This window comes from Rhinoderma darwinii, chromosome 13 (genome assembly GCF_050947455.1).
Source record: "Rhinoderma darwinii isolate aRhiDar2 chromosome 13, aRhiDar2.hap1, whole genome shotgun sequence".
NCBI classification, from domain to species: Eukaryota; Metazoa; Chordata; class Amphibia; order Anura; family Rhinodermatidae; genus Rhinoderma; species Rhinoderma darwinii.
This window is the reverse complement of record NC_134699.1, coordinates 70,591,006-70,606,431: the sequence shown is the minus strand read 5'-3', so window position 1 is coordinate 70,606,431 and position 15,426 is coordinate 70,591,006. Positions and strand designations below refer to the sequence as shown.

Genomic DNA, 15,426 nt, shown 5'->3' with positions numbered 1-15,426 from the left:
AATCATCGGAGATCGCACAGTGTGGGGGGGATCTGTCAATCATCGGAGATCGCACAGTGTGGGGGGATATGTCAATCATCGGAGATCGCACAGTGTGGAAGGGGGATCTGTCAATCATCGGAGATCGCACAGTGTGGGGAAGGGGGTCTGTCAATCATCGGAGATCGCACAGTGTGGGGGGATCTGTCAATCATCGGAGATCGCACCGTGGGGGGGGATCTGTCAATCATCGGACATCACACAGTGTGGGGGGGGTCTGTCAATCATCAGAGATCGCACAGTGTGAGGAAGGGGGTCTGTCAATCATCAGGGAAATCGCACAGTGTGGGGGGTCTGTCAATCATCGGAGATCGCACAGTGTGGGGGATCTGTCAATCATCGGAGATCGCACAGTGTGGGGAAGGGGGTCTGTCAATCATTGGAGATCACACAGTGTGGGGGGATCTGTCCATCATCGGAGATCACACAGTGTTGGGGGATCTGTCAATCATCGGAGATCGCACAGTGTGGGGGGGGATCTGTCAATCATCGGAGATCGCACAGTGTGGGGGGGATCTGTCAATCATCGGAGATCACACAGTGTGGGGGGGATCTGTCAATCATCGGAGATCGCACAGTGTGGGGGGGATCTGTCAATCATCGGAGATCGCACAGTGTGGGGGGGATCTGTCAATCATCGGAGATCGCACAGTGTGGGGGGATCTGTCAATCATCGGAGATCGCACAGTGTGGGGGGATCTGTCAATCATCGGTGATCACAGTGTGTGGGGGGGGGATCTGTCCATCATCGGAGATCACACAGTGTGGGGGGGTATCTGTCCATCAGGAAGATCACACAGTGTGGGGGGGGGGTATGTCAATCATCGGAAATCGCACAAGGTGGGTGGGGGGATCTGTCAATCATCGGAGATCACACAGTGTGGGGAGGGCATGTCAATCATCGGAGATCGCACAGTGTGAGGGGGATCTGTCCATCAGGGAGTTCGCACAGTGTGGCGGGGGGTCTGTCAATCATCGGAGATCGCACAGTGTGGGGGGTATGTCAATCGTCGGAGATCGCACAGTGTGGGGGGTCTGTCAATCAGGGGGGTATGTCAATCATCGGAGATCACACAAGGTGGGGGGGGTCTGTCAATCATTGGAGATCGCACAAGGTGGTGGGATCGGTCAATCACTGGAGATCGCATAGTGTGGGGGGATCTGTCAATCATCAGGAAGATCACACAGCATCATCAAAGGTTTCCATCTAGCAGTCACTGGATGCACAGAAGATTCCCAGAGCAGTCACTATATCGGTACAAGGAGGTCGGTGAAGGACCGGTAGGACAAGGATGTCGGTGACTGACCGGTAGGACAAGGAGGTCGGTGACTGACCGGTAGATCGGAGATCGCACCGTGGGGGGGATCTGTCAATCATCGGACATCACACAGTGTGGGGGGGTCTGTCAATCATCAGAGATCGCACAGTGTGAGGAAGGGGGTCTGTCAATCATCAGGGAAATTGCACAGTGTGGGGGGTCTGTCAATCATCGGAGATCGCACAGTGTGGAAGGGGGATCTGTCAATCATCGGAGATCGCACAGTGTGGGGGGGATCTGTCAATCATCGGAGATCGCACAGTGTGGGGGGGATCTGTCAATCATCGGAGATCGCACAGTGTGGAAGGGGGATCTGTCAATCATCGGAGATCGCACAGTGTGGGGGGGATCTGTCAATAATCGGAGATCGCACAGTGGGGGGGGATCTGTCAATCATCGGAGATCGCACAGTGTGGGGTGGGGGGGTCTGTCAATCATCAGAGATCACATAGTGTGGGGAAGGGGGTCTGTCAATCATCAGGGGGATCGCACAGTGTGGGGGGGTATGTCAATCATCGGAGATCGCACAGTGTGGGGGGATCTGTCAATCATCGGAGATCGCACAGTGTGGGGGGGATCTGGCAATCATCGGAGATCGCAGTGTGGGGAGGATCTGTCAATCATCTGAGATCGCAAAGTCTGGGGGGTCTGTAAATCATCGGAGATCGCACAGTGTGGGGGGATCTGTCAATCATCGGAGATCGCACAGTGTGGGGGGGTCTGTCAATCATTGGAGATCACACAGTGTGGAAGGGGGATCTGTCAATCATCGGAGATCACACAGTGTGGGGAAGGGGGTCTGTCAATCATCGGAGATCGCACAGTGTGGGGGGGATCTGTCAAACATCGGAGATCGCACAGTGTGGGGGGGGATCTGTCAAACATCGGACATCACACAGTGTGGGGGGGGTCTGTCAATCATCAGAGATCGCACAGTGTGAGGAAGGGGGTCTGTCAATCATCAGGGAAATCGCACAGTGTGGGGGGGTCTGTCAATCATCGGAGATCGATCAGTGTGGAAGGGGGATCTGTCAATCATCGGAGATCGCACAGTGTGGGGAAGGGGGTCTGTCAATCATTGGAGATCACACAGTGTGGGGGGGTCTGTCAATCATCGGAGATCGCACAGTGTGGAAGGGGGATCTGTCAATCATCGGAGATCTCACATTGTGGGGGATCTGTCAATCATCGGAGATCGCACAGTGTGGGGGGGATCTGTCCATCATCGGAGATCACACAGTGTTGGGGGATCTGTCAATCATCGGAGATCGCACAGTGTGGGGAGGATCTGTCAATCATCAGAGATCGCACAGTGTGGGGTGGGATCTGTCAATCATTGGAGATCGCACAGTGTGGGGGGGATCTGTCAATCATCGGAGATCACACAGTGTGGGGGGGATCTGTCAATCATCGGAGATCGCACAGTGTGGGGGGATCTGTCAATCAACTTAGATCGCACAGTGTGGGGGGGATCTGTCAATCATCGGAGATCACAGTGTGTGGGGGGGGGGGGATCTGTCCATCATCGGAGATAACACAGTGTGGGGGGGATCTGTCCATCAGGAAGATCACACAGTGTGGGGGGGTATGTCAATCATCGGAAATCGCACAAGGTGGGTGGGAGGATCTGTCAATCATCGGAGATCACACAGTGTGGGGAGGGCATGTCAATCATCGGAGATCGCACAAGCTGAGGGGGTCTGTCAATCATCAGAGATCGAACAGTGTGAGGGGGATCTGTCCATCAGGGAGTTCGCACAGTGTGGCGGGGGGTATGTCAATCGTCGATCGCACAGTGTGGGGGGTATGTCAATCGTCGGAGATCGCACAGTGTGGGGGGTCTGTCAATCAGGGGGTATGTCAATCATCGGAGATCACACAAGGTGGGGGGGTCTGTCAATCATTGGAGATCGCACAAGGTGGTGGGATCGGTCAATCACTGGAGATCGCATAGTGTGGGGGGATCTGTCAATCATCAGGAAGATCACACAGCATCATCAAAGGTTTCCATCTAGCAGTCACTGGATGCACAGAAGATTCCCAGAGCAGTCACTATATCGGTACAAGGAGGTCGGTGACGGACCGGTAGGACAAGGAGGTCGGTGACTGACCGGTAGGAGAAGGAGGTCGGTGACTGACCGGTAGGACAAGGAGGTCGGTGACTGACCGGTAGGACAAGGAGGTCGGTGACTGACCGGTAGGACAAGGAGGTCGGTGACTGACCGGTAGGACAAGGAGGTCGGTGACTGACCGGTAGGACAAGGAGGTCGGTGACTGACCGGTAGGACAAGGAGGTCGGTGACTGACCGGTAGGACAAGGAGGTCGGTGACTGACCGGTAGGACAAGGAGGTCGGTGACCGGTAGGAGAGGTGACCTCTTATAATCGGGTGATATCACGGAGCTCCTATGACTCCTCCTCCTGATCATGATTGGCTGTGGGGACAGCGGGGTTGGATGATGGACTCAATACACTGGCGAAAAATGGGCGAAGCAGAAATCTACAAACCCACAATATACAGAGGGGTGCACAAACTTTTGTCAATGATTGAGCATGTTTATTTCTTTCATGTATGACATGCAGAGCCAGGAGCGGTCATACACACGGCACAGTGTGGGGGAGGGGAGGACCATCCATGATACAAGACGACAGACAATAATCTGTCTCTGGATTACAGGGCGCAGGCGTGGAGCGGGATTAATCATCATTCAACTCATTAGAAGGAGATTTCAGGCTTAAGAGGCGGTTACAGGGCGAGGGCCGGAGGTCTGAGCGGCGGTGGCGGCGGCCTGGCAGGAAGCCATGACATCCGAATCAACTAAAATCAAAAACATCATCTGCCGTCATCCGGCGCACTAATGGCTTCTAGAAGACCAGCGACATCTCACAAACTGAATTACAGACCGGAGGATGCTGGGAAATCAGGCCTGGACTGTGTACACCGGCTGACAGGACAATGAAGCGAACCCTCAGCTCTGCGGCAGAAACTCCATGTGTAGGAGCGAGACCATCGCCCAGTATAGAGTCCACGTACCCTATAGCCTTATACCAGCGTATATATGGACTCTCTCTTGTATGATCACATGACCGCGTATATCCGAGGACAGCGAGGGCTGGACGGGCATATGTAATCACGGAGATCGGCATGGGGTGAACAACGGCTACCAGGGAGGCCAGCAGGGTGCGGAGGGGCACAGATGGCCGTATAGGGGTGCAGCCATGCAGGAGCGTCCGGCTGCGGAGAAGAGGGGGATGCTCCACGTAAGCAGCGTTCTTGTGAGTTCATTGGGTACAGGGGGTGTAACGCGCGCACCTTATGGGCGTCATTAAAAGGTGCAGTGCTGCCCATCATGATTAGGGCACACGTGAGATAATAGTCAGGTGGGGGGGCAGGATCAGTCATCAGGACATGGATATATCCAGACGTCACTTCTTCCCATGTGTCCCGGCCAGGGACAGTAAAGAGTCACATGTCCGGATTAAGAACAGTATCATGAAGAATGAGCCGGGGACCGCCGCGCGTCCTTCACCTCCACCGTGCCTGCAGCGCTCATGGACAGTCACTGGGCCGTCCAGTGTAATACACACGACCGCTCCCGGGGGGCGCTCACAATGGAGCTGAAGATGTGACCCACTTACCACAGTCAGGCCCCCGGGGAACGCACAGGACTTACAGCTGCGATAATATAGAATAATGTAAGGAAACCGCAAATCCCAGTAACGGATCTAACGGAGGATGGGGGAGGGGAAAAAACCGAGCACAACATGACCGGACATTCACAACAGGCCGACCATGAGGAGTCACAGCAAACCTGCCCGAGCCGGAGACCGAGGGAGAAACAAAATGCACAGTACCACTTCTCCTGTCCTGTATACTGGGTGTAATTCTCAGTATCTGTATTATTCTGTATATATATACACTGCACAGTACCACTTCTCCTGTTCTGTATACTGGGTGTAATTCTCAGTATCTGTATTATTCTGTATATATATACACTGCACAGTACCACTTCTCCTGTCCTGTATACTGGGTGTAATTCTCAGTATCTGTATTATTCTGTATATATATATATATACACGGCACAGTACCACTTCTCCTGTATATATATATACACTGCACAGTACCACTTCTCCTGTCCTGTATACTGGGTGTAATTCTCAGTATCTGTATTATTCTGTATATATACACTGCACAGTACCACTTCTCCTGTCCTGTATACTGGGTGTAATTCTCAGTATCTGTATTATTCTGTGTATATATATACACTGCACAGTACCACTTCTCCTGTCCTGTATACTGGGTGTAATTCTCAGTATCTGTATTATTCTGTATATATATACACTGCACAGTACCACTTCTCCTGTCCTGTATACTGGGTGTAATTCTCAGTATCTGTATTATTCTGTATATATATACACTGCACAGTACCACTTCTCCTGTCCTGTATACTGGGTGTAATTCTCAGTATCTGTATTATTCTGTATATATATACACTGCACAGTACCACTTCTCCTGTCCTGTATACTGGGTGTAATTCTCAGTATCTGTATTATTCTGTGTATATATACACTGCACAGTACCACTTCTCCTGTCCTGTATACTGGGTGTAATTCTCAGTATCTGTATTATTCTGTGTATATATACACTGCACAGTACCACTTCTCCTGTCCTGTATACTGGGTGTAATTCTCAGTATCTGTATTATTCTGTATATATACACTGCACAGTACCACTTCTCCTGTCCTGTATACTGGGTGTAATTCTCAGTATCTGTATTATTCTGTATATACACACTGCACAGTACCACTTCTCCTGTCCTGTATACTGGGTGTAATTCTCAGTATCTGTATTATTCTGTATATATATACACTGCACAGTACCACTTCTCCTGTCCTGTATACTGGGTGTAATTCTCAGTATCTGTATTATTCTGTATATATGGACACTGCACAGCACCACTTCTCCTGTCCTGTATACTGGGTGTAATTCTCAGTATCTGTATTATTCTGTATATATATACACTGCACAGTACCACTTCTCCTGTCCTGTATACTGGGTGTAATTCTCAGTATCTGTATTATTCTGTATATATATACACTGCACAGTACCACTTCTCCTGTCCTGTATACTGGGTGTAATTCTCAGTATCTGTATTATTCTGTATATACACTGCACAGTACCACTTCTCCTGTCCTGTATACTGGGTGTAATTCTCAGTATCTGTATTATTCTGTATATATATACACTGCACAGTACCACTTCTCCTGTCCTGTATACTGGGTGTAATTCTCAGTATCTGTATATATGGACTCTGCACAGTACCACTTCTCCTGTCCTGTATACTGGGTGTAATTCTCAGTATCTGTATTATTCTGTATATATATACACTGCACAGTACCACTTCTCCTGTCCTGTATACTGGGTGTAATTCTCAGTATCTGTATTATTCTGTATATATGGACACTGCACAGTACCACTTCTCCTGTCCTGTATACTGGGTGTAATTCTCAGTATCTGTATTATTCTGTATATATATACACTGCACAGTACCACTTCTCCTGTCCTGTATACTGGGTGTAATTCTCAGTATCTGTATTATTCTGTATATATGGACACTGCACAGTACCGCTTCTCCTGTCCTGTATACTGGGTGTAATTCTCAGTATCTGTATTATTCTGTATATACACACTGCACAGTACCACTTCTCCTGTCCTGTATACTGGGTGTAATTCTCAGTATCTGTATTATTCTGTATATACACTGCACAGTACCACTTCTCCTGTCCTGTATACTGGGTATAATTCTCAGTATCTGTATTATTCTGTATATATACACACTGCACAGCACCACTTCTCCTGTCCTGTATACTGGGTGTAATTCTCAGTTTCTGTATTATTCTGTATATATATACACTGCACAGTACCACTTCTCCTGTCCTGTATACTGGGTGTAATTCTCAGTATCTGTATTATTCTGTATATATATACACTGCACAGTACCACTTCTCCTGTCCTGTATACTGGGTGTAATTCTCAGTATCTGTATTATTCTGTATATATGGACACTGCACAGTACCACTTCTCCTGTCCTGTATACTGGGTGTAATTCTCAGTATCTGCATTATTCTGTATATATGGACACTGCACAGTACCACTTCTCCTGTCCTGTATACTGGGTGTAATTCTCAGTATCTGTATTATTCTGTATATACACTGCACAGTACCACTTCCCCTGTCCTGTATACTGGGTGTAATTCTCAGTATCTGTATTATTCTGTGTATATATACACTGCACAGTACCACTTCTCTTGTCCTGTATACTGGGTGTAATTCTCAGTATCTGTATTATTCTGTATATATATACACTGCACAGTACCACTTCTCCTGTCCTGTATACTGGGTATAATTCTCAGTATCTGTATTATTCTGTATATATATATATATACACGGCACAGTACCACTTCTCCTGTATATATATATACACTGCACAGTACCACTTCTCCTGTCCTGTATACTGGGTGTAATTCTCAGTATCTGTATTATTCTGTATATATATACACTGCACAGTACCACTTCTCATGTCCTGTATACTGGGTGTAATTCTCAGTATCTGTATTATTCTGTATATACACTGCACAGTACCACTTCTCCTGTCCTGTATACTGGGTGTAATTCTCAGTATCTGTATTATTCTGTATATATATACACTGCACAGTACCACTTCTCCTGTCCTGTATACTGGGTGTAATTCTCAGTATCTGTATTATTCTGTATATATATACACTGCACAGTACCACTTCTCATGTCCTGTATACTGGGTGTAATTCTCAGTATCTGTATTATTCTGTATATATATATACACTGCACAGTACCACTTCTCCTGTCCTGTATACTGGGTGTAATTCTCAGTATCTGTATTATTCTGTATATATATACACTGCACAGTACCACTTCTCCTGTGCTGTATACTGGGTGTAATTCTCAGTATCTGTATTATTCTGTATATATATACACTGCACAGTACCACTTCTCCTGTCCTGTATACTGGGTGTAATTCTCAGTATCTGTATTATTCTGTATATATATACACTGCACAGTACCACTTCTCATGTCCTGTATACTGGGTGTAATTCTCAGTATCTGTATTATTCTGTATATATATATATATACACTGCACAGTACCACTTCTCCTGTCCTGTATACTGGGTGTAATTCTCAGTATCTGTATTATTCTGTATATATATATAGACACTGCACAGTACCACTTCTCCTGTCCTGTATACTGGGTGTAATTCTCAGTATCTGTATTATTCTGTATATATACACTGCACAGTACCACTTCTCCTGTCCTGTATACTGGGTGTAATTCTCAGTATCTGTATTATTCTGTATATATATATATACACGGCACAGTACCACTTCTCCTGTATATATGGACGCCGCACAGTACCCCTTCCTTGTTATATATCTATGAGCGCGGCGCCCCCATGAGGACAGATCTTATTCCCCGATTCATTATCTTTTATACCCGGGCTGAGCGCTCTCTGGGCTCGTGCGATACTTTATTGTGCTGCAGAGCATCGCTCTTTATAATGGAGCAGCGGGACGCCATGATACCCATGGACAGGACTTGGCACCGCGTTTCCTCTCTGCGCCCGCGTCTCACTTGTTAATAATTCAGCAGTCAATGAGCCCGAGGCGTACAACATGTAACAAGTGAACGGATGACACTGTAACAAATGCTCTGCGAGCTGCGCCATGACAACCTCACAGGAGATTAACCCCTTCCAGCACAGAGAGGAAAGAAAATGGACATTGGAATCTCTTCCTCCTCCCGGCAGCTCTGCCCATCCTGAGCCTCCTGGTTCCTGGACATAGAGCGGCAGTGACAATGCTCATCTATAGGTCACTCAGGATGTATGGAAAGCTGGGTGCCAACCCAAGACTTCGGTCTCCTCATTTTCAAAATCTCTGCCTGCTGTCAGTGAATGGGATTATTCTTGCTGCCATCCAGAGGCTGAAAACCTGTACAGACCTAATACTAGTTGAGGGTTTGTTACAATGCATCAGTGCAGACAATCCTCTGTGAGCTTAACACAGCAGCCCTGAAAGTTTGTTACAATGTAGCAGTCTGGAGTCTCAGAGGATGATCCAGACTGGATACAATTAAAACAAACTCCGCTATGTGAGCAGGACTAGGTGTCATGCATTGGAGATGAGCACTTAATGTACCCATTCACTGACAGCAAGCAGAGTGAAGAATTTAAGCACCTGGATGATTTCTATATGTGGACGGGACAAACAAAATAGTTGTCATGGAGATAAGAAGCAAGAGCCGCTGTAATGTAGAGACCTCCAGACTGTAACCGATCCCTCACACTGTGAACTACGGGAGGGCGGGGGCTGTCATGTCTGGGGTCTCTCCGAGTCCGTTATCACCGGTCTGACCAGTGGCCTCATTACCTCCGGATAAATCACAGCGCCCCCCACTGACGACCCCAGGTAAATATACACCGTGCAGTATACAGAGGTGGTGAAGCACATTATAACCGGCACATCACTCGTCTCTGCTATACAGAATCAGCTAAAATACAGAGCGCCCCCCAGTGGCCACAGCTTCACCGTGTAGTAGTCATCCTCCTGCAGAAAGAAACGCCTCCGGTACATGACGCCTCCTCATCGTTCCACTTGGTGTTTCAATCACATAACATTATCTGCTTACTGTCAGTGAATGAAAATATTCAAGGCTTAAAACCTTTCCTGCACACACAGCTGAGGGTTTGTTACAATGTATCAGTGTAGACAATCCTCTGTGATCTAAACAACCTGCACTGCAGACTCATACCCTTCACCCCGACCTCCACAGTTCTGAAGAGTGTCTAGAAATGGGCGCGGATAAGACGACGACGCATGAAATATATAAAGTTGTGCGCTCTCCGGCCATCAATCATTGTCCAAATCTACAGACGACGCGACACTTATAATGAAGGACGCACAATAGTCACCGACAGGTCCGTACATTAACAGCGGTACTTACATCTGTGTCCGGCCCTTTATCTGCCCCGGGGCACGAGAACGTGACAAATTCATGGCAGCGCTTGTGGACCACGAAACAGCAAACTGCAACGAGAAAGCAAAGAAGGTGAGGATGATGAGGGTTATAATAACGAGAAGGAAGACTGAAGGCAATACCCTTTATAAACAGGAGAGTCACTTATCCTGTATTATACTCCAGAGCTGCGCTCACTATTCTGCAGGTGGAGTCACTGTGTACATACATTACATTACTTATCCTGTACTGATCCTGAGTTATATCCTGTATTATACTCCAGAGCTGCACTCACTATTCTGCTGGTGGAGTCACTGTGTACATACATTACATTACTTATCCTGTACTGATCCTGAGTTATATCCTGTATTATACTCCAGAGCTGCGCTCACTATTCTGCTGGTGGAGTCACTGTGTACATACATTACATTACTTATCCTGTACTGATACTGAGTTATATCCTGTATTATACTCCAGAGCTGCACTCACTGTTCTGCTGGTGGAGTCACTGTGTACATACATTACATTACTTATCCTGTACTGATCCTGAGTTACATCCTGTATTATACTCCAGAGCTGCACTCACTGTTCTGCTGGTGGAGTCACTGTGTACATACATTACATTACTTATCCTGTACTGATCCTGAGTTACATCCTGTATTATACTCCAGAGCTGCACTCCCTATTCTGCTGGTGGAGTCACTGTGTACATACATTACATTACTTATCCTGTACTGATCCTGAGTTACATCCTGTATTATACTCCAGAGCTGTACTCACTATTCTGCTGGTGGAGTCACTGTGTACATACATTACTTATCCTGTACTGATCCGGAGTTACATCCTGTATTATACTCCAGAGCTGCACTCACTATTCTGCTGGTGGAGTCACTGTGTACATACATTACATTACTTATCCTGCACTGATCCTGCACTGATCCTGAGTTACATCCTGTATTATACTCCAGAGCAGCACTCACTATTCTGCTTCGGAGTCACTGTGTACATACATTACATTACATATCCTGTACTGATCCTGAGTTACATCCTGTATTATACTCCAGAGCTGCACTCACTATTCTGCTGGTGGAGTCACTGTGTACATACATTACATTACTTATCCTGTACTGGTCCTGAGTTACATCCTGTATTATACTCCAGAGCTGCACTCACTATTCTGCTGGTGGAGACACTGTGTACATACATTACATTACTTATCCTGTACTGATCCTGAGTTACATCCTGTATTATACTCCGGAGCTGCACTCACTATTCTGCTGGTGGAGTCACTGTGTACATACATTACATTACTTATCCTGTACTGATCCTGAGTTATATCCTATATTATACTCCGGAGCTGCACTCACTATTCTGCTGATGGAGCCACTGTGTATATACATTACTTATCCTGTACTGATCCTGAGTTACATCCTGTATTATACTCCAGAGCTGCACTCACTATTCTGCATTACATTACTTATACTGTACTGATCCTGAGTTACATCCTGTATTATACTCCAGAGCTGCACTCACTATTCTGCTGGTGGAGTCACTGTGTACATACATTACATTACTTATCCTGTACTGTTCCTGAGTTACATCCTGTATTATACTCCAGAGCTGCACTCACTATTCTGTTGGTGGAGTCACTGTGTACATACATTACATTACTTATCCTGTACTGTTCCTGAGTTACATCCTGTATTATACTCCAGAGCTGCACTCACTATTCTGCTGGTGGAGTCACTGTGTACATACATTACATTACTTATCCTGTACTGATCCTGAGTTATATCCTGTATTATACTCCAGAGCTGCACTCACTATTCTGCTGGTGTAGTCACTGTGTACATACATTACATTACTTATCCTGTACTGATCCTGAGTTACATCCTGTATTATACCCCAGAGCTGCACTCACTATTCTGCTGGTGGAGTCACTGTGTACATACATTACATTACTTATCCTGTACTGATCCTGAGTTATATCCTGTATTATACTCCAGAGCTGCACTCACTATTCTGCTGGTGGAGTCACTGTGTACATACATTACATTACTTATCCTGTACTGATCCTGAGTTATATCCTATATTATACTCCGGAGCTGCACTCACTATTCTGCTGATGGAGCCACTGTGTATATACATTACTTATCCTGTACTGATCCTGAGTTACATCCTGTATTATACTCCAGAGCTGCACTCACTATTCTGCATTACATTACTTATACTGTACTGATCCTGAGTTACATCCTGTATTATACTCCAGAGCTGCACTCACTATTCTGCTGGTGGAGTCACTGTGTACATACATTACATTACTTATCCTGTACTGTTCCTGAGTTACATCCTGTATTATACTCCAGAGCTGCACTCACTATTCTGTTCGTGGAGTCACTGTGTACATACATTACATTACTTATCCTGTACTGTTCCTGAGTTACATCCTGTATTATACTCCAGAGCTGCACTCACTATTCTGCTGGTGGAGTCACTGTGTACATACATTACATTACTTATCCTGTACTGATCCTGAGTTATATCCTGTATTATACTCCAGAGCTGCACTCACTATTCTGCTGGTGTAGTCACTGTGTACATACATTACATTACTTATCCTGTACTGATCCTGAGTTACATCCTGTATTATACCCCAGAGCTGCACTCACTATTCTGCTGGTGGAGTCACTGTGTACATACATTACATTACTTATCCTGTACTGATCCTGAGTTATATCCTGTATTATACTCCAGAGCTGCACTCACTATTCTGCTGGTGGAGTCACTGTGTACATACATTACTTATCCTGTACTGATCCTGAGTTATATCCAGTATTATACTCCAGAGCTGCACTCACTATTCTGCTGGTGGAGTCACTGTGTACATACATTACATTACATATCCTGTACTGATCCTGAGTTACATCCTGTATTATACTCCAGAGCTGCACTCACTATTCTGCTGGTGGAGTCACTGTGTACATACATTACATTACTTATCCTGTACTGCTCCTGAGTTACATCCTGTATTATACTCCAGAGCTGCACTCACTATTCTGCTGGTGGAGACACTGTGTACATACATTACATTACTTATCCTGTACTGCTCCTGAGTTACATCCTGTATTATACTCCGGAGCTGCACTCACTATTCTGCTGGTTGTTTCTGGGAACACAGCACATGTATTGGTTATGTAAGCAGGAAATGTTGAATCGTTTCTTACAATCCGCCCCCTCGGTGGTGATTTATAGGACTATTCCCGCTGGCACTGAGGCGGCGCGTCTACAGGCGTCTCCCATTTTCGGAGGACACTTCATATAGAATGACAGATGGCGGCAGCCGCGCAGAGTATGGAAGAGAAGCTCCTTCTGCCTGTGAATCATCATCTTCTCGTAGCGTTTACTGCCAAATACGCCGTAATTAATAAACGTGACACAGCATCGCTCTGAACGTCACTGTGTCGGAGACTACATGCAGCCGAGCGCAGCCATGACTCAACTGTTCCCCTATATCTTTTCACTGAGGCGCACACTTCCTGTCTGTACAGGGGAGGACATATTGGAGGCGCACACTTCCTGTCTGTACAGGGGAGGGCATATTGGAGGCGCACACTTCCTGTCTGTACAGGGGAGGGCATATTGGAGGCGCACACTTCCTGTCTGTTCAGGGGAGGACATATTGGAGGTGCACACTTCCTGTCTGTACAGGGGAGGGCATATTGGAGGCGCACACTTCCTGTCTGTACAGGGGAGGGCATATTGGAGGCGCACACTTCCTGTCTGTTCAGGGGAGGACATATTGGAGGCCCACGCTTCCTGTCTGTACGGGGGAGGATATATTGGAGGCGCACGCTTCCAATCTGTACAGAGGACATATTGGAGGCGCACACTTCCTGTCTGTACAGGGGAGGGCATATTGGAGGCGCACACTTCCTGTCTGTACAGGGGAGGGCATATTGGAGGTGCACACTTCCTGTCTGTACAGGGGAGGATATATTGGAGGCGCACACTTCCTGTCTGTACAGAGGACATATTGGAGGCGCACACTTCCTGTCTGTACAGAGGGCATATTGGAGGCGCACACTTCCTATCTGTACAGGGGAGGATATATTGGAGGCGCACACTTCCTGTCTGTACAGGGGAGGACATATTGGAGGCGCACACTTCCTGTCTGTACAGGGGAGGGCATATTGGAGGCGCACACTTCCTGTCTGTAAGGGGGAGGGCATATTGGAGGCGCACACTTCCTGTCTGTAAGGGGGAGGGCATATTGGAGGTGCACACTTCCTGTCTGTACGGGGGAGGATATATTGGAGGCGCACACTTCCTGTCTGTACAGGGGAGGACATATTGGAGGCGCACACTTCCTGTCTGTACAGGGGAGGGCATATTGGAGGCGCACACTTCCTGTCTGTACAGAGGACATATTGGAGGCGCACACTTCCTGTCTGTACAGAGGACATATTGGAGGCGCACACTTCCTGTCTGTACGGGGGAGGATATATTGGAGGCGCACACTTCCTGTCTGTACAGGGGAGGATATATTGGAGGCGCACACTTCCTGTCTGTACAGGGGAGGACATATTGGAGGCGCACACTTCCTGTCTGTACAGGGGAGGGCATATTGGAGGCGCACACTTCCTGTCTGTAAGGGGGAGGGCATATTGGAGGCGCACACTTCCTGTCTGTACGGGGGAGGATATATTGGAGGCGCACACTTCCTGTCTGTACAGGGGAGGACATATTGGAGGCGCACACTTCCTGTCTGTACAGGGGAGGGCATATTGGAGGCGCACACTTCCTGTCTGTACAGAGGACATATTGGAGGCGCACGCTTCCTGTCTGTACGGGGGAGGATATATTGGAGGCGCACACTTCCTGTCTGTACAGGGGAGGACATATTGGAGGCGCACACTTCCTGTCTGTACAGGGGAGGGCATATTGGAGGCGCACACTTCCTGTCTGTACGGAGGAGGACATATTGGAGGCGCACACTTCCTGTCTGTACAGGGGAGGACA

At 47.3% G+C, this 15,426-nt stretch overlaps 1 protein-coding gene across 1 annotated transcript in view; it reads right to left on the bottom strand.

The window, feature by feature from the left end:
- LOC142665554 (uncharacterized) overlaps positions 1–15,426 on the bottom strand; it is a 183,625-nt gene that overhangs the window by 80,740 nt on the left and 87,459 nt on the right. The window contains exon 3 of the mRNA XM_075845259.1: positions 10,396–10,478. Within this exon, the coding sequence (XP_075701374.1) occupies positions 10,396–10,478 (83 nt within the window). The remainder of the gene's footprint in view (positions 1–10,395; positions 10,479–15,426) is intronic.